We start from the raw sequence: 24,181 nt of genomic DNA on the forward strand, positions 1-24,181 counted from the left end.
CTTAGCAACTGAACTGAACTAACAATATCCTACTATAAAAGCTCCCCTCTTTGCCCTGCCTCCCCTACTGATTCTGGCTGTGGAATAGATCTTGGTCCTTGTCTTTGAAGAAAGAGTTCAACAAAGAGACAAAATTTATTAGAAGCACAGTATGCGTGGAAAGCACATGGGGGAACCTGGAGTAAGCTTGCACAACAGAAGGTTGCTTATTGGGGCAGTTTTCCAGGTTGTCTCTGGCTAATCATCTCACCTGTGCCCATCTATGGTCTTTCAAAGGGCAGCAGGAAGCCAGCCTCAGGTGTTCAGCCTGGGGCCTATCTAACTCCTACCTCATGACCAAAGTCAATATAAATAAGAAACAGTCATGAAAGCTGGTGTGTTCAAGGAAGAAAGCGAGAGATCTAAAAGAAGAGTGAAATCTACAGATTCCATTTACTGCACTTGTATTGCCAGACAAGAAAAGGAAAGGAATGTGGAGAAGAGAGGCACCCAGTATGTCTCATTAAAAATATAGAAATACACCCTAGCTCTGTCTGCTCCCAGGTTCCCAATAATCTATGCTTAGTTTACATTTAGAAGCTTCCAGTTTAGACTCCAATCCTATCTTTGATGCTTCAGAAGTTGGCTGAAACGTTACTATGGTGCCTACTGGTTATTTGATTCAAGGCTGCCATTCAATACACCCCCAGTAAACTCTGCGAAGCCAAGGCCCTTGTCTGATTTTGCTCCTCACAATGCCTGGCTCAGCAGAGAAGGGGAAGGCCTGTGATAGCAGTGTGGGTGGAGGTGAGGAATGGGATCCAGCACCAGGTAGGGGGTTTGCCATCGCTCACAGTAACAGGAGAAAAGGCAGAACATTCAGGCAAATAAGCAAGGGGGATGGGTGTGCGGCTGTTGGGAACATTTGGATGGTCTCTGCTTGCTTCTGTTTGCTCAAAGCAACAGGAAGCAAGCTCACCAGGAAGCTCGAGAGGAGAAGGGCTCGATGAGAAAGGAAATGCTGTGAAAGCCTTTTAGAGGAGTAGAAAAACGGATGGAAGAGGCACATAGTACATGATTCCTGGGCAGCACTGAGGGCCGGCTCGTCGTGAATTTAGGGTGAGGCTCATCAGCAGGGGTTTGACCAAATTCAGCTGCAGACGCAGGTGTAGGAACGGAGAGCTGAGGTTGTGTGGAGTAAGTATGATAAATATGTACTGAATCAGACGAACTGAATGGAACTTACATCCTGTCACCACAGAGGTTTGAGAAGCCAGTGTTCTCTTAGGATCCATCCACCTGTCCCACCCAGGTTTCAGTTTCATCATCTTTCAGGAAAAGATCCACAAAACCCAGAATTCTGAAATACTTACCGCCCTTCGAATCTGTGTTTTAAAAAATCGAACAGTGCTTTTTGCATCATATCTGTGACCTGCAATTGAGCAAGCAATAAGACATGAAAAAACATTACTAATTATGATAAAACCATCTTATTCCTCTTAATGTTAAAAATCAAGGCTTCCCACTGGGAAAAAGTAGCATGTGAGGGTCGCTCCCTTTTTCTGTGGCTGAGCTTTGATACATTAACAATGAAAAAAGACAAAGTTCCCCAAACTCACTCTTGGAGGGACTGTTAACAACATTGCAAGGGGCCTCCATCATTCTCCATTTGACACTGTCTCCCCAGACTGAGTCAACTGTGGCATGCATACATCTCCAAGGCAACAGCCAAGGAAACAAAATAGAACAGAACTGTAGCAATGTACCCCGAGGCTTGAAAACAACATGCTTTGCTGCCACCAGCTTTTTTCCAAGTTCAAGAGTCAGGAGAGGGAGGTGTGCAAAGTCAGGTCAGCAGGCAAGGTCAAGGATGTGCCAGAGGGCAGCTACCTACCTCATACCCCTTCAGAGAGGGGCCCACCAGGACCACAGGTCGCATAGAAGGGACCACATCATACGGAGGGGTATGCTCTGTCTGCAGAGAGAAGAGACGCCTTCAGATGGTTAAAAGGCAGAGGGAACTCAAATATGCAATGCACACACTGTTCTTTCTCAACTCTGTGATACCAGGCACTAACTTCCCAGACACTGCCATTCTTTTTGCACTGGCTTCTTTTTCTAAATAAACCCAACCCAAGACCGGGTGGTTTTATTTCCCTCATGTTTCAAAGTGACTGAGTTGTCTAGTTTTCTGGCTCTCCTCAAATGCTCCTGATGTTCCTAATGCAGGAGGGGCTGCTTTTGAACAAAAAACTAGTTAGAACAGACAAATACATGCCTCATGCAGGAGAGGTGCTTTTAAAAATTGACCGGAGGTTAATACTGCTTTTCAGATGCATTTGGGAGTTGAATGATCAGACCTCATGTGGTTAATGACAAAGAAAAGAAAGGTCTTTGGGTTTTAGATGTTGGTCTTACCTGGGTAAAACCTTGGTCTTTTGTGACCAAATACTTGACAGTTTCTATTTTGCTGTGAGAGTTTGGAGGAGCCTGCATGCTTGTTTCAGTAAATGGAATCATGATCACTCTTCACAGCTGATGGATTTATATTTTTAGATTTTTGGTTTCTGTCCTTTGGAACTTAAACACTTACAATGTCAGGTTTATGGTTATTGGAGGGAAGATGGTTCTCATGCGTTCAAATATCCGAGCAGGCCTCCACGGCCTCACAAGCTTCACTGTCATCCTGCAGTTCTCATGTGCTTCTCAAGAACTGGTTAGGAGGTGTTTCTGTTACATAACTAACTCATTCCCTCCCACAAGACTTTATTTCTTTTTTAGAAGAGCAGGGGGAGGACCTAACTTTGTAGCCATTTCTAAAACTTGCAACAATTTTCAGCTCTTCTGCTTCTAATATAATAATGACAAGAAAGATTTCCCCCCAAATTAGATAACTTATTTGTTTAAAGATCTTAAAATTGGCTATTTTAATAGAAGAAAATGTTAACGTGACTGGGGAAAAAAATGACTTCTTTAATGTGGAAGACAGAACTATGGCCTAAGACACTGAGATAAACAAATCATGCTGGCAGGAGTCTTCCTGCATTGAGGAGTGTCTGAAAAATACATATATGTTAAGAATCACGCAGACCAAAAGAAAAATCTTCTCTGAACCGCTGGAAGAATTTAGTCAACTTATTGCAAATGTGAATGCCATTTTTGCATCAGGCTGCCGTTCAAGAACACATTGCTGTTGCTGAACATGGCCCTTTACCAACTTTCTGACTTGGACTGAATTTACTTTGCTTGGGGCATGGTGAGGGGATGAAAAAGCATTTCAAATTCAAAAGTTTCCATTGGAGTTTTGCTCATAGTCATGGACAATAGAATCGGAGGGGAGAAGCTATGACTGTGACTGGGCTGTCTCAAATTTTACTGCTGAAAGCTTTATCTGGTGCTCAAAATGAATTTTAATAGATACAATCAAGGTAGAATACATTTTTTAAACAGAAAAAACAAACGAACAAACGAACAAACCCAAGACAAACATAGTACAGTGACAGCACAAACGCCACACAAGCATCACTCTAAAAGCAGCCTAAAACATGGAAAACAACCTTAGCATTGCATCTCAGGTTGTTGTTGTTGTTTTTTCGGTTTTTGAAAAGTCTATATTGAAGCTGACGACATCATTAATAACATAAGAAGAATGAATACCAGTGCCGAAGGCATCATAAGCATATTCATGAGATTATGACATGAAATTAATTCAGCAAAATTATCCAGTTATTGCATTTATACCACCTGGGATCAGACTGAAAATATTTAGAAGTCAAGTCCTTATAACTATGCGGTCTAAGAATACCTTTTCCATCATTATAATTAGGAATATCAGTTGCATGCATTTTAGCTCCCAAGAAATTTTATTTCAAGTCTTTAAATAGTCAGTGGCCCAGTATTAGATGGGTCATGGGTTCCTTTGATTTGTGACTGCCAACTATTAATAGCAATGCTGCTAATCAATCAGCTTCTTCATCAGTAGGGTAGCTACAGAAATTACCTTATTTGATGGAATATTGGAACTTTATACCCTATGGATCAGTACACAATCCTTTTTATCTCTCCTCTCCAGCTAAGTGTAATTTGTTCAAATTTTTAGTGGAAGAATTACAATAAACATTTTTCATTTTTTGGAATTTAGGAGTCAGCAAACTTCAGAAAAATCTACCAATGAACACGGTTTTCATTCAGTTTCCCGCTGGGTAAAGCTCAGAGCAGCTGAGCAATGCTGAATTTTTAGGTTTCTGCTGCTCTGAACCCTGTTAAGTCACCTGGCCATAAGTTTTAGCGGTGACAAGAAGAAAGGACCAGAGAAATAGACCCACTGTCGTGGATGGATAGTTGGCTGTGGTTTTCGGTGTTCACACAAAAATCCAGGGGTTTTAATTTTTGCTTGGAGTATCTTGGTCTTCCGCAATGAAAGCAAACACAATTTATTTTTAAAAACAAAACAAAACATAGTTCAGCATCTGACACCTCATTGATGACGCAGAGTTCCTCCACAGGGCAGAAGCCTACTGTACAGAAGAGAAGGGCTCAGGGTGTGGAGAGCTGGAGGCAGAGGAGATTCTACTCCACGCTCACGTATGTCCTAAGAGGTTGTGCTGGACTTGCCGACATTAGAAAGAATGACTCTAAAGAGAGCACAGCGCAACAGGCGGTGGACAGTGGTATATAAAAGAAAGAAAGGAGGGGGAGTGTGGACAGGGAGATTATTCTTCAAAAATAATGCTTCAGAGCTACAAAATGTGCGTGGAAGAAACAGATTTTGGAGTCAAGAGAGCTCAGCAGTACCCTAGTTTCCAGTCAGAGAACCAAGAGGATCACTGGGTAGCATCTTGGCTGGCCAGTGGCAAAGGCTCTATGCACAGCCACTGTGTCACCGTCCGATCGGTGGGATGCTGAGATCTGAGTGACGGAGGAGGCAAGAACATGGGGAGAGGATTTATATATGACAATAGGAAAAACTCACAGTAAACCGCCAAAACAAGCCTGCAGTTTTCCACTGGTCTTGTTCATCTGCAGATTTTGCACCTAGTGGATTAGAAGTTTAAATAACTGACTAAATTAAAAATTGAAGAATTGAAAAAAAAAATTTTTTTTTTTAGTACAAGCTATGTATCTGGATATCATAAATCAGAATCTAATAATGGTTTTTCATATGCTTGATTATCAGTTAAATTTCTGGAAGAAAGAAAGTGATAGAGACAGAAGCATGCCCGAGAGAGGTGCATTACAAATGGAGTCTTCAGCATTGGATGTTCCTAGAATGTTGGAACGAATGCCCTTGGTGGTAGCTATTATTCCATCAAAAAGGCTAAGTACTGTAATAGTGCTTCCACAGGTCACTCACTGAATTTAGCTGGTCCGAATGGACTCAGTTAGCTGCTTGATACATTCTTTTCTTAGGACAGAAATGATCGTGTTGAATATTAACTGTGGGACTGAATGCTAATGATGCCAGGGGCAGGATAAACACAGCTTATGTCAATGTGAACTTACCGATTTCTGCTTCTGCTTAGCTACAGCAGCATGGAAAAGAAACAAAGAATAACAAAGCATGCATGTTATTGGCTTTATCAAGGACGCAGACAGTCCACAGGACTAGAAATGTGACGCAGTGCAGTTGAGCGCGTGGACAGACGCAAGCTTGGAAGTTCATGTTACCTTCTTAAAGAAGGGCATTCTTTTCTCTTTGGAGTGGGGTGACGTTACACTGTTTGCACTGGGTTTAGGGGAGCGGTGGTTTGCTGGAATATCATTGTCTTCTGCATCTAAGCCAGTAGCATCTATGTCTATAGCTATATACAGACAAACAATTCAAAAATCATCAGGTAGACGGGAGAGGAAAAATTGGTTATCAAAAAAATAAGATGAAAAGCAAACAAAACTAATCATAGTCAAAGATCTATCACACAGTGCTAAGCACAGTCAACAAAGTAAAGTTTCAAGGTAAAACACATAAAGAATGTCATCAAATTAAACAAAGATCCTCTCAATCTGTTGAATAAGATTTTGTTTTTAGAGGAACAAGTTTTTAAATTTGTAGTTTCAAATATAATATTGATATTTTCCAAATCAGCTGTCAGGACAGAAAACCTTCGATTCTTCCCATAGTTTAAACCAGCTTTCAGATAATCAGCAACCTTGATCACTTTATGCCTCCAATTTCTTATTGAGCTTGGTTGAACATAAGCGCAGTGTGAAATGGTTCACTGAAATTATAAAAGGCATGTAAGGGACAGAGAGAACAGAAAATCCTAAATCCAGTGACATAAAGAAGTTATACACAAGACAAATGACTCTAGAGGGTCCGAGGAAGGACCACATGGAAATGATTTCACCATGATCTGGGCACTCCTGAGGCAGGTCCGATGGAAAACTAATTAGAAGCTACTGGATGCGATGACCTCAAAATGAATCTTATACAACAGCCTAAGTAGCCTCCTGATGATTTTATATAAATTTGCTGGATTTACATGAGAGGCAGCGGCAGAAGGGCAGTAAAACCCAAGGGATTATACTACTGATCTCCTCATCTGGAGAATGAGGGGTTTAGGTCTGTGGTTTGACATGCTTTCACCTTTTAAACTCATTGGCTCTGAAAACAGCACTGAAAAATTAAAATCTTCAATGAAAAAGATTCATCATCTCCTTATGAGGTTTATACAATGTATCCACATGCAATCACTACAGAATTTGATCCATGGCAGAAACCAGAGCTGGAAAGTATTTGCATAATCAACGGCAACTCTCTTATTTTTCAAGACTGAAAAGATAAAGTCTCAGAGTTGAAGGGACTTGTTTTTGGCAAAAGCTCAGTATCCACTTCTGCATCTGTGGTGCTATATCCCATCCCTCCACCAGGCTGCCTCTCCAGCTGAGGTCCTGCAGCAATCCTGGTGCTCTCATCCAATTCCCTAACTTCCCGAGTGGGGTCATGTCCTCAAGAGTCAGGATTCAGGAAGATATTATGCAGTTGAGCCCACTAGCAAATTATTCTGTCCTTTAGATGGGATCAAGTAGAAGAAGAAAAGAAGAAATCAACTTGTCCCAGGAAAACCTCATATTACATATGTCACTCTCACTCTTTTTTCATGTTGTTCTCTTAACATAAACCACAGTCCATTCAGATTTAAGGACCAAATTACTCTTGTGAAAGGACAGACAGCTTGGTGTTTCAACACCTTAGCTTCCATGCCCTGTGAAACACTGGCTGCCCTGGCTCGTGACAGGCGCCGTGAACCTTTCCAAATGACCGGAGATCATCCGACAGGCGTCACGTTATTTTTCAATGTTGAAGTTATTATGGATGTTAGATGATTCACTCAGCCTTTTGAAAATGAGCTGTCTTGTTGAATTGTTCCTCTTTATTTGATTAGGTCGAAATACTGGGATGGAGCAAACACCTGGCATTGTTAGCATAGTGTTGCAAATATCAGCTCTTGCGTGCATAAAGCTGAGGTCGGATGCTCTTTCTCCATCAGTCATAATGGTCTGAATTAATTCCTGGTAGGTAGTTAGATATGCCCAGTAAATATGTCTTTCTCTTTATCCCATCTGTGCCTTTGGATAAGCTCTAGGATCAGCATGTGTTGTACAATAGAAACATTATGAAATGTGCCCAGTGATTTGAACTAATGCTGACGTGTATACCACCCAACGAGGCTCTTCCTTGAATCTCAGTTTAGGGAGGATGTTATTCGTGTCTTCCTGCATAAGATGGAGAGGGTGTGGGTCAAGTTTTCATTAGTCCCACAGTACAGTGGTCTCCCAGCATTTGGGGACCAGAGCCAGTTTTGTGGAAGACAATTTTTCCATGGACCTGGTGGGGGACATTGTCTGGGGATAATTCAAGAGCATTGCATTTATTGTGCATTTTATTTCTATTTTGTGGCAATCTCAAGATATTATGTCTTGACTTTAGGGGTTAGGGTTCACATTCCCATGAGAATCTAATGCCACTGCTGATCTAACAGGAGGTGGAGCTCAGGCTGTAATGCGAGTGATAGGAAGTAGCTGTAAATACAAGTGAAGCTTCGCTGGCTAGCCTGCCGCTCACCTCCCACAGTACAGCCCAGTTCCTAACTGACTAGGAATCCCTGCTATAGTACGTCTTAATCCAAATCAAGGGCTTCCCAGGAGGCTCAGTGGTAAAGAATCCATCTGACAATGCAGGAGACACGGGTTCCATCCCTGGGTTGGGAAGATCCCCTAGAGAATGAAATGGCAACCGACTCTAGTGTTCTTGCCTGGGAAATCCCATGGATGGAGCCTGGTAGACTACAGTCCATGGGGTCGCAAAGAGTCGGACACGACTGATATAGGCTCAGATGGTTCTTATTCTGAGAGGTGTGAGACGCTCCTTTTAAATTTCATGCTTGCATCAGCATACCTTGGCAAACATTAGTATTTACTTGAGAAAACTGTCTCCTTTAAAAATAGTTTATTTTTGTCCTCTTCATGGGCATGCTTTAGTTTTAAAAAATTATTATTTTTTTTTTGGCAGAGAGCCTTGGAAATGTTTTTTGAACTCTAAATTTAAATGTAATCTTAGACAGTTGGGTCGAGTTGAGTGATGTGCTAGGGTTGCGCGTGTGGACACACCCGTGTATGTATACAGTATGCTTTGTGCAAGCAGCTACTACCTCATTCCCCAGGGGTGAGGTGGGACTGTTTTACTTTTTCTTTTTACAGTCATTTGGTTTTGGCTGTGCTGGATCTTTGTTGCTGTGGCATGGGTTTCCTCTAGCTGCGGAGAGCAGGGGCTCCTCTCCAGATGTGGTGTGCAGGCCTCTCACTGGGTGGCTTCCCTGGCTGTGGAGCACGGGCTCCTGGTGCATGGGCATCTGTAGTTGCGGCCTGCAGGCTCAGTAGTTGTGGTGTGTGTGCTTAGTAGGCCCGCAGCAAGTGGGATCTTCCCAGACCAGGGATCAAACCCACGTCCCCTGCATTGGCAGGTGGATTCTTAACCACTGGACCACCATGGACGTCCGAGGTGGAAATTTTTCCGGTCCCAAATCCTGGAGACCCTCCAATTATATTTACTTGGGGCAAGTGCTGCTACTCTTTGGTCTTATAACGGGTGAGCTTACTTGTAGATAGGGCCTTGGGAAACAAAAGATGACGATTAATCATTGGAGGCCAATCCACATTTGATAGGTTCAACAGTTTTCCCTGGAACCTCTCTAGGAAGACTAGGGGAACCTCTCTGTAGAATTTTCTTAGGTTTTTTATTAGGTAAATTGTAGTGTTGATACAGAAGCATACCAGGAGCCTAACGTACTTACTAGGGCCTCCCTGGTGGCTCAGGGGTAAAGAATCCACCGGCCAGTGGAGGAGATTCGGGAGGCATGGGTTCAATCTCAGGTCGGGAAGATCCGCCTGAGAAGGAAATGGCAACCTGCTCCAGTATTCTTGCCCAGGAAATCCCATGGACAGAGAAGCCTGGAAGGTTACATTCCATGGGGTCGCAAAGAGTCAGACACCACTTGAGAGACTGAGCAGTCACATGCCTACAATGTATCTATCACATATTTTGTAGGTGGTTAATATTTCTAGTTCACTTACTCACAGGGTGGTTTGCACTTGGTATTCAGGAAAGTGATTCCAAATTATAAAACTGTCTCTGTATAAAACTTGGGTGAAGTTAAAAATCTCTTTGTTTTCTTTACACAGTTTTTTTTTTTAACCAGATAAAAATGTCAGCACTTGCACATTGTAAGGTGATGATGATGAAGAGATTGTTTTTCAAAATTATCTATGTTTTAAAGAATATAATTTGTACTTTTCTCTTTTTAAAATTGAAGTATAGTTGATTTAACACATCATGTTAATTTCTCCCATACAGCAAAGTGATTCCATAATACATTCTTTTTTATATTCTTTTCCATTATGGGTTATCACAGGATATTGAATAAAAAAATCATCTTTATTATATGAAACTCTTAATTGAACTTGATGTTCAGGAATGACTAATGGGCATGGCAGTATTCTCCAGTTTTTCCCCCTGAAGAATCTCATGGACAGAGTTCATAGGATTGCAGAGTTGGACATGACTGAAGCAACTTAACACATATGCACATAACATCCAGCTACAGAAATGAAATGTTACTTTCCAAACACACTCACTTATTCCTCAAAATGCACGTTGTTAGCTCTCATTATATCGCCAAGATGATGAGAAGGCTACATTTCAATTAAAGGAAACAGAAAACTTCTGGGTTGACAGAAGTGGGGCTGGCAATCTGAGGGCAAGGATGCTGTTTAACACAAGGAACTGGCATTTTCCTATTTCAGGAGCTAGTGACAGTCCTCAGGAGTCTCTGAGACAGTTTTGAAGACACAGAGGAAGAGAATAAGGATGGCACTATAATCGCTGCAACTCCACCCATTTGAAGGGTAGAGAGACGCCTCCTTTCCACTGGGCACTCAGGGAATATCTAATCACCACCAATCAGGGGAAGACAACCTCACATCATCCCTAAAGGGCTCTGATGTTTCATTTCAAACATACTATTTTACTTAACTTAGAATTACAGCTAGTTGTAAGTACTCAACTTTGGAAATCAATATGCATTCTAAAACAGTTGATTTCTTATTGTGCTCAGACTTTGCTCACTTAACAAATCCTCTAGTTTTAACTAAGAAGCTGGGATGGGTCTATGAAAGCTGCTAACATCCGGGAACAAGGTACAATCATCATTAACAAGGGGGACCCTTAAGAGCAGGCAGTCATGGTGCAATTATACTGTTCCTTCATTTCTCCACAGGGGCAGAATTCTCTGTCTTTGACCTCTTCCCACTTCTAGCTTCCTAGAAATCACCCAAATGCTCCACTGGCCCATCCTTACCATCTTCCTCTGACTTTCAATTACATCTCTTAGCAAACTAAGACTCCGATCATCAATTTTCACCCAATTCAACCAATTTGTCTCCTGCTGATACAGAACTCCAAGTTCAACACAGAATGGTAGAGTTGCCAGGCTGAGCAAATACAAATTCAGCTAATGAATTGCAGATAGACAAGGAATCATTTTTCAAGTATGCCTTGAACAATACTGACCTATAAATTATTTCTAAAATACTTATTTCTAAAATAATCAGAAATTCTCATTCTTCTTCAGGGCTTTGGGGAAAAAGCAGTCATTACTCTTCCTGGAAGTGTTTCCATCTTTTGTTCAGTGTTTCTGTATGTCTTCTACACGTTCCACGGAGCTTCCTGGGTAGAGTTCATGTCAGACCCATCAATCCATCATCACTTTATCCTTCTTTCTTCACTTTTCTAAACTTTTTTTTTATCTTTCTCTTTTAATTTAACATGAGGGCCAACACCTCCCATGGCACTCTGATTGATGGTGAATGTTCATTCATTTACAGACCATGACAGTGTGCCAGGGACCACCGTGTAGAGGGGGACTAGAAAGTTAAATCTGCTTATCATCTTGATCTTCTAAACCGTGAACACACTGACACCATTTCTGGGTTTTTTTTCAAAGGCAGAAAGAAAGTTGCCCATATCGTTCCTAACACCATTCTCATTTCTGCTCCCTCTGAACATCTTGAGGGTTAACTAGTGACTCGGTTTACGGAAACTCACACAACTAGGTAAGACGGAGAAAAGCATGAAATGCAGTAGGTACTGTTCAGCACTTACTACCTACTTACCAGAGGATGGAGGTGTAGATTTTCTGGAACTAGGTACTATGTCACCCAAACTGGATGATGAATTTCCTCCTGATTTACTGGAGTAAAGCAAAAGTTTATATTACAACTGACACTTATTTCAGAGATGAAGACATTTGTACTGCTCAATAAACATGATGATTACTCATTATGTTTTTTATTGAACTTTAAATCTGCCTTGCCTCCAAGGAGGCAAAGAGTAATTTCCCAGTGGGCTCCTGAAGTGCTTGAAACATCTGTGTCAAGGTCTCTGTTTCAGATTCAAGGCTTAATTTGAAAAGGCCCCGAGAGACTGAGGAAAACTAGGGTACCTGCTGCACCCAGCAAACCCTCTGCCAGGATCACAAATGGATTAAGAGCAAAGATTTCCTGTTTCTCATTTTCAAGACTCTTGGAAGCAATACACAGAACCCGCAGGCTAACACCCAAACTTGTTTATTTTTCATTGGGTTCCTGCTCCTTTTTCTTGTACACCAGAAGCAGCTTGCTTCTTTTTTGTGTACCAAGACGTACAGTATTCCAGTGTTCATGAGCAATCTATTAAAAAAAAAACCCAACAACACAGCAATAATAAAATTTGTCAACCTCTAAAACAGTGGTCCTCAACCTTTTCGGCATCAGGGACCAGTTTTGTGCAAGACAATTTTTCCAAGGAACAGAGGGTGTGGATTGGTTTTGGCTAATTCAAGTGTGTTACATTCACTGAGTTCTTTGAACAGGAGGTGGAGCTCAGGAGGTAATTCAAGTGATGGGGAGGGGCTGTAAATACAGATGAAACTTCACTTGTGTGCAGCTCACCTTCTGCTATGGGACCTGGTTCCTGACGGGCTGGGGACTGGTACTGGTTCATGGCCTGGGGGTTGGGGATCCCTTCTTTAAAAGACACTTGAGAGAGCATGACAGTGTTCCATGATTTAACTCCCAGAGTATACCTTGAATGTTTCTCAAACATGGCTAACATGGAGGGTTCAACTTGGCTTATTTAGGAATGATCTGAACTTCAGAACTACTAAATTCTAAAGTTTGATCTGAGACATGCTTTAGTGTCTTAGAAACTTTGGAGTTAATGTAAGATCAGTGGCATTGATGTTTTCACCAGTGACTTGCATGCAGAATGATACACTACATGACCCCCTCACAGAGGTGGATGGAAAGGAATATTTTAAAAGAGTGACATGGAATATCAGCAAGACAATCTTAGGGCCAAATGTTTATTATCATCGCCAAGCCCAGGTCCAGTGGACATAATTTGCCACAGTGTCTATGTATCCAAGAGTGAGATTTTGTAAATATTTACATATGTTTAATATTTTATGAATATTCATAAGAAAATATAAATTCCACTAAAATACCAGTGACAGGCTGAATTTTGTTGCTACCATCCTGGCATTTTAATGCGTAAAAAAGACAAACATCAAAGCTTTAAGCAGCCACCAGAAGGCCTCTGTGGCTTTTTAAGGTTCTTAAAAGATACCCTAGCATGTTTAACAAGGACACAAGACACCATGTAAAAGTAGTAAAAAAGTGGTATTTAGAGAAGCCATTTCTGGCAGTTATTTAAAAATACCCATTAGCAAGACCAAAACATTTTCTTCCAGAAGTTTTTTCTTTTCCCTAAACTATTAAGTCTTTGAATTTATTCTACATTCTCTTTGAATTTTCATAACAATCAAAGTATTATTTGAGTTGTGTAAAACTGTGACAAACAGTGCAAAGAGTCAAAATGTTCAGAATGCAAATTTGCCCTTCACGTTTAATTCCATAAAAATGTCATGTTCTTGAGCCAGGCTCCAATTCTACTGCTTTTGATTTCTGTTGATTTTTTAAAAATCACTTATAAATCTGAGTTTTATAATACTGCTGAATTCTATTCTTGCCTGGAGAATCCCAGGGACGGGGGAGCCTGGTGGGCCACCGTCTATGGGGTCACACAGAGTCGGACATGACTGAAGTGACTTAGCAGCAGCAGCTGAATTCTAGCTATGCCCTCAAAACAAAAGTATATTTAAAATGTTTGGAGACAAATGTAAAAACCTCTGAATAAGAAAACAAGAAAACAATATTTTCACCTACTTAGGCAAAAAAAGAAAAAAAAAATACTAGTGAATGAAGATGGATGTTCCAAACCACAAAGCATCTTCTATTTGATCTGTGTGTGGGCACTCAAAAAAAATTCTTGCTGACACTAAAATATGGTCTTTGACAAAGGATTTTTTGTCCTCATAGAAACAGATAAAACATAGACTTTAGGAAACAAAAGCTTAGCGGTTTGCATGTAAGAAAAGACTTGCGTATATCATATCCTTTCACTGGAAGAAGCAAATCGTGTTCTTGTACTTGTCTGCAAGGGGGTCATTTTCACATTTACTCCGTATTCGAGGAGCCCTTCTAATGATTCTAGTGAAGGGCAAACAGCCTTAAGACTCCAAGGAAAAAAGATCATTTGGCCCCAGCTTATTACATAACTCATCTAATTGCTATCTGCAAGGACAATTTGAACTGCTTTCTTACCGAGTTTCTCTTTAAGTGTTAAGCAGTGGATAGAACTGAAAATTGAGTTTAAGTGAAAGTGAAACTCAGAGACCACAAGAGCTGCTCCTTGCTGGTCTCTGAGACTGTCATTTCTAAAACATCTTCCTACCATCCCAGGCAGCTCCAGATACTGGGATTAGTCACCATTATTGCTTGATGCCAGAGTATTTTCAGCAAGATTAGGACTTCAGAATCTCCCCTGCACTAAAGCCTGAATTTAATACTCTATGACCTTAGCTCTTTTTTTTCCTTCATGGTAACACTTAATTTGATTCTCTCTCGTAGAGGATGAAAAGGCTGGGTGATGTTTTTAAAATACAGGATTTGTAACGCTCTCAGTAAACCATATCACCAGTCTGAACTAAAAGAGCCCGAGAGTTATAAAATACTAGTGAATGGAGATGGATGTTCCAAACCACAAAGCATCTTCTATTTGACTTGTTTGTGGGCACTCAAAAGAAATTCTTGCTGACACTAAAATATGGTCATTGACAATGGATTTTGCATCATTATAGAAACGGATACAATGTAAGTTTTCTAACACAAAATAAAGATTGGAGATTACAGTAACTAACGGTTCATGAATGACAGTACAGTCTGAACTTTGACACAAACACTTGATGTTTTTCTCCTACCTGGAGTAGAATTTCCCTTGCTTGGCTCTCTGTTCATGCTGTAGCCTCATGTTTTCTAGCTTGACTGGGCTTGGAATGAATCCGATTTCACAGCCTTCTTTAACCAATCGCCCTATCCACCAGTCATTGTTAAATTTCTAAACAAAAAAACCAAATTTGTTCAGATCAGTGCACAGAAGTTAAATAAATCTTCACATCCTTTATCTTCTTGGTTAACTTTTTTCAGTGGCAATTACAGAGAACTCTGCCTCAAATATCACAAGTCAAGAAACCTGTAGGTTCACATGTTGAGTATGCTAAAAATGAAGTATTTTCGGGATGCTCAACAATCCATCTCTGGCTTGACTCTGCCTTCACTTTCCTGACCATGAGATTTTCCTGAATTCCACTGCAGCTGCTGGCACCATGAGGAGGGTAAACTCTTCCTATTCAAAGACTAACAGCTCTTCCTGACAAGAGACCGTTAGGAACTAGGGAATGTTACAGAAAGTCTTCCTCTTGTATAATCATAGTAGTTAGAAGTATTATGAGTGAAAAATACTGACATTCACCTGAAATATCTGATGTCAGAACAAAATTTATCTTTGTTGCAAACAGGTTTATAATGACCACAATCTGGTGTTCAGAAATGATTTCTCGACTTCTGTGAATGTTGGTAATTTCTCTCTTGTGCCTGGAATATTTATCCTATACCTTTAGGATCTGGTTTGATGTCCCTCAAATTTTTCAAGCCTGTTCTTGAACATTTCTGTCAACTACTAACTGGCACTTGTCATCTACCTCTGCAAGGACTAAATCACATGCTGTTGCAGCCACTGACCTTCAACACTCCCTGAAAGGAGTTCAGGGTGGAGAACAGAAATGAGGCACTCTGTGCTTTGAAAAAACTGGCAGAACAGGCCTTCAGATAGATATTTTCAGGAGCTGATTTTATGAGCCTAATTCTTACATCTTCTCATATCTAGAAAAGCACTAAAGTTCTGCAGATGATGACTGCTCCTCATGACTAGCACAAACCTTCTGCAAAAACATGTGCTTGACTGCAAGTACTCCTCCTTCACCAAAATCACATAGATACTGGCCTTCTCCCCTGCCTCTCTGGAGCAGTTTCTCAGAGCTATCCAAGGTGCTGTCTCCTGGGCTATAGTCCTCATTCTGGCCCAAACAAAACTTAATTCATAACTCTTATGTTGTACTTTTTTTTTCTTTTTTCTTTTTTAAAGTCAGCATTTCAAAGAAGAAAATCCATTCCGTTTTTCTTTTCTTTCTCTAAGTACCAGCCCTCGGGATGGGAGCCTGGATTCACCTAACTTTCTGTTGTAAAGTGAAAGTTAAGGCTTGTTGTACTTCTGAGAATTTTTTCTGTTTTTCCTTCCTAGCCAAGGGACTTTCTTCCCTAGTGGCTCAGATGGTAAAGAATCTGCCTGCAATGCAGGAGACCCAGGTTCAATCCCTGGGTTGGGAAGATCCCCTGGAGAAGGGAATGGCTACCCACTCCAGTATTCCTGCCTGGAGAATCCCGTGAACAGAAGAGCCTGGTGGGCTACAGTCCAATGGAGTCACAGAGTTGGATACGACTGAGCGAATGACACTTTAACTTTCAATTTTTCCTAGCTGAATAGAAATAACAGCTTTTTTGAAAAGTTAAAGAAATGGTAGGCTCTATATTCTCTAGGCTCTTTCAACGGCAGTCATCACCTCTTTTGCTCATAGCCTTTAGTGCCTGAGCAGTTACATTGACATAGGCTCCCTAGGACACGCTATTCCCTAGATGGAAGTACTCCAGGGGTAAAATTCCTGCAGGTTCAAGAGTCTCACGCTTACAGCCTGAGAACATCATGGAGGGGAAATCTCTGGCAGAGCAGGCTTTGATAAATCTTGACTCAAAATAAACCTTAATTAAGAGTGAATTTTTTCCAATTTACAGATTGAGTCATTGTTAACAGAAAGTGGAGGCTTTTGGCATGGAGGAAGAGGGATGTTCCTGATATCTATTTCTTGTCTCATTGGCTCTAATTCCATCCGTTTCTCCTTCCCCTACAGCAATTCACCACCAAAGAAGGAGAAAGTGCACCAGCGCTCTGAGTTTAGACCTTGTTAGCAGAGAGGAGAGACCGTGAATTCTAGATACTATTATTAAACTCTCCCCAGATGCTTAAACTTGGGACATGAGAGGCAAATGACACATGGTCAAGGTTAAACATTAAAAGAAAAAGTACAGGTTAAGTATAAAAAAAGGATCATCTACTCCAGTGGTTCTTGATTTCTGGGTCACAGAGCTCAGGGGAGCCTTGAGGTTATTCCAAGAAGCCTGTGACTCTTTTCTTCTTTAAAAAGATTATATTTATTTTGGAAAAGGTTGAGAGGCACTGATTTCATGTGTATGTTATATAATCACGGCTATCCACGTGCTATTTCGTAGCAATGAGAAGTAAGAAATGATGTTTTAAGGTAAAAAAAAAATCATGCAGCTAGAAATTGCAGTTATTCTCCTTACTTCCTTAACATGCAGAAAATCTTTTGCTTCGAATGAGATGGCCATGCCTGGCACGGGAACATCGTCTTCGTGGGCTGCACTGTAGCTGACATTTGTCCGAACTGCAAATGCAACGGGCTTTGTCTAAAATGGAAAAAGGGGGAAAAAAAATAAAAAAAGAAACAAGTGTTCCTTCTCTTTTCCCCTCAAAATGCAAACATACATAGAATAACGGATGTCACAGTTGTTGTTTTTCCTCGATTTGGTTCTTTAATCACAAAACACCATCTTAGTATTTCCAACATGGGAAACCTTTGGGCGCTCAGCCACATACACCCATTTCTGAACTAGAAAAAGGCCATTGTGCTTTATGAAAGCACTCCAAGCAATGAAAGTAAAGATGAACTACTGAAATATGTGTTTACAACATAAAAACTTGTAACAAATGGAAATCAGGAAACATACACGGGGTTGAAATGCCAAGTTCTTGTGTTTCAGTGAAAAAGACTTGGCCACTGCCATATCCACCCCCAAATCTACTTTAATTAATAATAGAAGATGGAACTTCTCTAGTGGCCCAGTGGTTAAGAATCCATCTTCCAATGCAGGGGACTCTGGTTTGATCCCTGGTTGGGGAACTAAGATCCAACATCCCATAGGGCAACTAAGCCCTCACACCACAACTAAGACCCAATGCAGCCAAAAATTAAAAAAAAAAAAATTTATGACATAATTCCAAAACATACTATGTTTTGCATGAAGAAAGAACCAAGGACTATATCTTATGACTATTAAAAACTATATTCATGGCTGCTGGGTATCATGAGAGCAATGACTTTCTATTTTAATATTTGTCCCCCTTGAGTTTTCTCAGTCACTAAAGATGATAACATTCAGTAAGTTATTTTTCATTATTTGATGCTTCACAAATTTACAGATACATTTTGTCCTCTATCAAGAAATACCTGCTTAATCACAAGGTTAAAAAAAAAAACAGATAAACTCAGAAATAGTGAAAAGAGGTATTGCTCTAACTAGCACTGGGGTTCTTTCACAATGTGGGCAAGTGGATTTCTTCTGAGCTGTTTCTCCCTATTCAAAGAGCTCTTCATCAGGACTGCTCATGAAGGATGAGGGGGAACTGGAATAGAAAGAACCCGTCTTCATTTCTGAATTTTCCATAGTTAATCTGTTCTAGCTGACTACTGTCTGTGTGAGGACTGAGTTTAGAAGAGCCATGGTTACGTAGATTCATCCACAATATGCAGAAAGGAGGTCCAGGTTCTAGATAAAGGCACAGTAGACAGGAAGGGGACTGAAAGACGTGAAATCCAATTCGTGACATCCATTATGAATTTTAATAATAGAAGAGGGCTGTTCCTCGTATGGAAATATGAACTTTAAAGAAGAACAGTAAAAGTTGCCTAGTTGTTCTACCACTGAAACACAATCCTGTTTCTTTAAAAATTATTTAGCTTTACCTGGAGGATAACTGCTTTACAATGTTGTGTTGGTTTCTTCTGTACAACAACTGGAATCAGCCATAGGTATACATATGTCCCTTCCCTCTTGAGCCTCCATCTCTCCCCACCCACCCACCCCTCTAGTTCATCGCAGAGCACTGAGCTGAGCTCCCTGTGCTAAACAGCAGCTTCTCACTAGCTAGCTATCTTACACGTGGTAGTATATATATGTCAATGTGTGACAATGTGAACAGTATTTCAGGGGAAAAACGGAAGTATCATTTTAAATTTGTTTTCTATAGCTATAACCATAATTCATATCCAATTCATACCTAATCCATATCCAGTCCTTCAAGTAACATAGCAGTTTTTCATATGATACACTTCTTTTTACTCTACCATTTAAAAAATTACCTTGATAATTCAATCCCTTTTTCGACATATAGGTTTAGAGGTTTTTTTTCATTATGATAAATATTCTGCTTTGAAAAATCTTTGTACAAAATGCCTCTTTCTATTTAGGATTCTCTCCTTGGGATAGATTCCCAGAGGTAGCATGAGTAAGCCATGAGTTATCAAGACCTTTTAAAATTCTCTTCCAAACTACTGTCCAAATGGGCTCTGCCATTTTAAACTGCAACCATAAGTATTGGTTGGTGCCCTTTTCTCTAAGATGCAGTTTTAATTAGACTCAGTTTTACTACTAGAAATAGGATTTTCTTGAGTATAATCAATCCACTATTGAAGAGAGTTTCTGATCCCTAAAATATAAATCCAAGATTTTTTTTTTTAATGACACCATCTCTCATCTCTCTCAGGGACTTCTTAAAAATTCCTTGGAGGATACAGAATTTAAGTGTAGCGCATGCATGCACATACACACATATATATTTAAACCACTGGAAGACCTAAATTTTAAATGTACAACTCTATAAAGGATCCCATGAAAATTTCTTCTCTTTTTCCCAATGACCAACTTTTCAGACACTGGAGTGGTAGGAAGAGGGAACACTGAGAAAAGAAAAAGAGGTGGTGAAGGTTAGCCTATAATAATCAGGGCAACAGATGATGATTTTATGTTCTTAGATTAAGATTACAGTTCAGAGTGTGACTCCCCTACCTGGCTCACCTCCTACGACCAACCATGCTTCCCTTAGATAAGGAGCTTTACACTGCAAGCCGTATAGGAGCCCAGCTGGCAGGTTCAGGGGGATGGATTGTGGGCAGTTCTGAGGCCACAGGACTTGATTTTTCCCACAACCTAAAGAAGCTCCGTTGGCACCTTAGAAGCCTGGCCAATGGAAGCCCCTAAGCACCAGAGATATGTTTTAAGTTTACAGCAGGAGCAATTATTAGTTTTTCATAGTCTTCTAGAGTCACTAGACCTAAGGCTGTCAGAAAATAATTATTGTTAAGTAGGAGATCATTAACTAAGAAATCTCTTTGGATCCAGCAATTCCACTTCTGGGCATATATCCAAAGAAAACAAAACAACTACGTCGAAGAGATATCTAGACTCTTATGTTCACAGCAGCACCATTCACAATAGTCAAGACATGGAAACATCCTAAGTGTCCACCAACAGATGAATCGATGATAAAGATGTGAGATACGCATGCACACACGCAGGAATACTATTCAGCCATGAGAAAGAAGGAAATCCTGCCTTTTGCAACAACATGGATGGACTTGGAGGGCATTACGCTAAGTCGCTTCAGTCGTGTCCGACTCTGTGCGACCCCACAGACGGCAGCCCACCAGGCTCCCCCGTCCCTGGGATTCTCCAAGCAAGAACACTGGAGTGGGTTGCCATTTCCTTCTCCATGGAGGGCATTAGGCTAAGTGAAATAGAGAAAGACGGTCTGCTCTCACTTACATGTGGAAGCTCAAAAATAAAACAAAACCCCCTAATCTCTGGTCATGAAGTAGGATAAAACAAATAATCACAAATTTATGGCTTTCTTTAAGTGAAGCTAGTAATTTTAATGGCCACAACAATGTTTACATACAGTTAATTAAAAATGTGCTAATGATGGAATATCTACTGTTAAAAAGCAAAATGAAATTCACTCCAATAAGAATAAAAACAGAATTCTGATAATGATTAATTGTAACTTGAATTTTCAGGAATCAATTTCTTCATTTCTTAATAATTTCTTAATGCATTTTATTAATGTAAATAGCAAATTATGTTTTTCCATTTTCATTCAGAGACCATTAATAGTTAATAACATATAAGGGTAATCCATAGTTTGTTTTCAAGTCTACAATGGATTTTTCTTAAATAGTAAGGACTTCCAACTTGAAGTATTTTTTAAAGAAATTGAAAAGTGTAAAGAGTTTAAATGACCCAGATGTCTATTATAAGAGACTGCAGAAAAGAGAGCTTAAAATTTTAATGAGTTTCTGATCCATTTTCCTGTACATAACAATTTCCTATAAAAATTGCTATGCTTTTCTATGATTTTAAATGACTCAAGTAGGACTATAACCATTGAGTCTTACAATGGAATTACTCAGACAAAGATATGGTGAGGTACTTTCAGAAATAAGATCAGAGCTATCTGCTTTATTAATACTTGCCTATCATTGACCTTTTAAAAAATCTTTGGTAATTTATTATAAAGTATCAAGGGTACTCTGAGGATTCTTTGATAGCAAACCACAGTGATAAAAAGAATGTACCAACCATTTATGTATCCTGATAAATGGACACTGAATCAGACTGAATAAGGAAATAATCACAGATTTGTCATAAAATAAAATTTATATATGTAGTTAACTGATCTGAGAAATTCAAGTTTCCTGTCTAAAATGGATTAATTTAATGAATATTTATTAAGTACATGCTTACTATTTCAGGTTCTTACCCTCACAAAGATTAACCTATATTCTGGTAGAGGAGATATCATAAGCAAGATAGTTGATGATTTCAAATAAGCAATAGAGTAAAACAAAGTTATATGAATAGAGTGGCCACGAGCAGAAGATGGACTGGCAGTGTGAAATGAGGTGTTTAGGGAAAGCCTCTTTTGAGTTTTCAATCATCTCTTTATCCACCCAGCCACCCACCCACGCATCTATCCATCCACCCACCCACCATCCATCCATCCATCCATTATTTATCTGCCAGGCACTGTTGTGGACAGTTGGATTACATCAATGACCAACAGAAACTAAGATGATTCCCTGCCCTCTAAGGGCTTACATTCTAGAGGGGGAGAGACAGATTATAAATAATAGACATAATAATCAAATAAAGTATATAACATGTTAGAGACAAATTCTGTGGAAAACATGGTAGGGAAAGCCAGGGTGCCAGGGGACGGGGCAGGGACAATTTTCCACGGTAGTATACGTAGCCTGCCTTGAGGAGGTAACATTTGGACAAAAGCATGAAGAGGTAAGAGAATCCAGGTGCCTGAACTCCAGGCAGAGGGAAGAGTCAGTGCAGAGGCCCTAACGTGGGAGCAGGTCAGAGGAGCTCGGACAGGATGAGGAGCTCAGAGTGGCTGAGTGGAGGGGACCAGGGAAGCTAGCCAAAGATGAGGTCAGAGCTCTCAGGTGATACCTGACTGTGTAGCTCAGAGTCAAGCTGCGTGGCTTTTATTCTAAGTGAGATGAAAATCACTGGCGGGTTGTCAGCAGAGGAGTGATGTGGTCTGACAAGTTAAACGGACTGTGATGGCTATTGAACTGAAAAGAAGATTTGGGGACTTTGAAGTGAAAACAGGGGAAACCAGTTGGAGATGCTCACAGTAACTCATGTGGGGAGATGATGGTGGTTAAATCAGAGCAGCGGCAATAGAAGTGGTTAAAAAAAAAAAGGTCCTTCTGCATATGTTTTCAAAGTAGAATCAACTAAATCTATCTATCTGCTGATAGATTTGATAAGGGTGTGAAACAGAGCCGACAATGATGCCAAAGGCTTTGGGTCTGAGCTATGAGAAGGATAATGTACTCATCAGGTGGTAGACAGGGGAGGGCCAAGTGCACAGGAGGCAAAAATAAAAAATTTTACATTTCCTTTAAATCGAAGTATAGTTGACTTACAACATTATATCAGTTCCAAGTGTGCAATTAGTGATTCAATATTTTTATAGATTATACCAAAGTTTTACATGTTTTGAATGTATAAAGCTTGAGCTGATATGAAAGTAGAATTTGGAAGAGGGCTCAAGTAGTATCCAAGTAGAATTTGGAAGAGGGCTCAAGGTCTGAAAGTTTGACAGAAAGATCTGGGCTAAAGATACAAAGTGGCAGGGACTTCTCTGTCAGTCCAGTCGTTAAGACTCTGTTTCCACTAAAAGGAGCATGAGTTCAAGCCCTGCTCAGGGAACTAAGATCCTCCATGTCTTGTAGCATGGTCAAAAAATAAAATAGATATAAGTTGGTAAGTCTAGATGATACTGCCAAGGAAATCAACATACGTGAGGGCACTCCAACTACAAGAGTGCCTCAGCTTCCAAAGAGTGGAGAACAACTGCAAAGTGGAGAATGACTCCTGGTTTCCAGGAGGTAAGTGTCTCGAGGAGCAGGAAGTGGTCAACTGGGTCAGATACTGCTGATCAGTCAAATACTGAATACTGGCACCTGCCACATGGATTCACAACCTGGAGGTCGTTGTTGACAAGAGCCCACTCAGCTGCTTGCTGGACATAAAGTCATATTGGAGTTAAAAGAGATTAAAAGGAGAGGAACTGGATACAGTAAATATAGACAATTCTTTTAAGGAATTTTTCAACAAAGGGAAGAAATAAATGGGGTGACTGGTAGGAAAGGTGAGTCAAGATTTTTTTTTTCATTTAAAGTAGGAGAAATAACAAAAATCAATACTGATGGGAATGAGTCAGTAGAGAGGGAGAAAAAAAATGTGATGATCTATGAACCAGAGGACAGAAGTGCTAGAACATTGTTTTCGCTTTGGCAGAGGAGGCAGTGAGATCCAGTCGGTAAGTGGAGGACGGGCCCCCGACAGAGGCAAGGAGGCAGCATGAACAAGGGCAAATTCTGGCCACAGAGGTGATACGATGTCCTCCTCTAATTGTTTTCCTTTCCCAGTGGAACAGGAAGGTGGGAGTAAAGACAGGGCAGAAGGTATTGGAGAAAAAACTCTGTGAAGTAATCCAGAGTGTGGAAGACTAAATGAACAAGGGAAGTAACTATGGTGGGACCGCCAAACAGGACTAAAGCCCACCTGAGAGTCAAGGTCATGGATTTATAGGAAGCTAGCCATGCCATGTGGGAATGTCATGAGCACCATCACAGAGATAACAGATGTAAAACCACTGTCCCTCAGTTTTAAAAGATCATGGCCTTAATGACCTACTGCATAGCACAGGGAACTCTGCTCTGTTATGTGACAGCCTGGATAGGAGGGGAGTTTAGGGAAGACTCAGTTCAGTTCAGTC

At 40.4% G+C, this 24,181-nt stretch overlaps 1 protein-coding gene across 6 annotated transcripts in view; it reads right to left on the reverse strand.

The window, feature by feature from the left end:
• CACNB2 (calcium voltage-gated channel auxiliary subunit beta 2) overlaps positions 1–24,181 on the reverse strand; it is a 416,882-nt gene that overhangs the window by 30,280 nt on the left and 362,421 nt on the right. For 4 of the 6 annotated variants that reach the window (XM_040248072.1, XM_040248073.1, XM_040248076.1 and 1 more), the window contains 6 exons: positions 17,329–17,451; positions 14,832–14,968; positions 11,647–11,723; positions 5,647–5,780; positions 1,874–1,954; positions 1,353–1,411 (listed from right to left, as the gene is read on the reverse strand). In XM_040248072.1, the coding sequence (XP_040104006.1) occupies positions 1,353–1,411; positions 1,874–1,954; positions 5,647–5,780; positions 11,647–11,723; positions 14,832–14,968; positions 17,329–17,451 (611 nt within the window). Of the gene's footprint in view, positions 1–1,352; positions 1,412–1,873; positions 1,955–4,951; positions 5,014–5,481; positions 5,502–5,646; positions 5,781–11,646; positions 11,724–14,831; positions 14,969–17,328; positions 17,452–24,181 lie in introns of all 6 variants that reach the window. The other 2 variants (XM_040248077.1, XM_040248074.1) reach the window with 2 other exon arrangements.

Source organism: Oryx dammah, unplaced genomic scaffold, assembly GCF_014754425.2.
Source record: "Oryx dammah isolate SB20612 unplaced genomic scaffold, SCBI_Odam_1.1 HiC_scaffold_10, whole genome shotgun sequence".
Taxonomy (NCBI): domain Eukaryota; kingdom Metazoa; phylum Chordata; class Mammalia; order Artiodactyla; family Bovidae; genus Oryx; species Oryx dammah.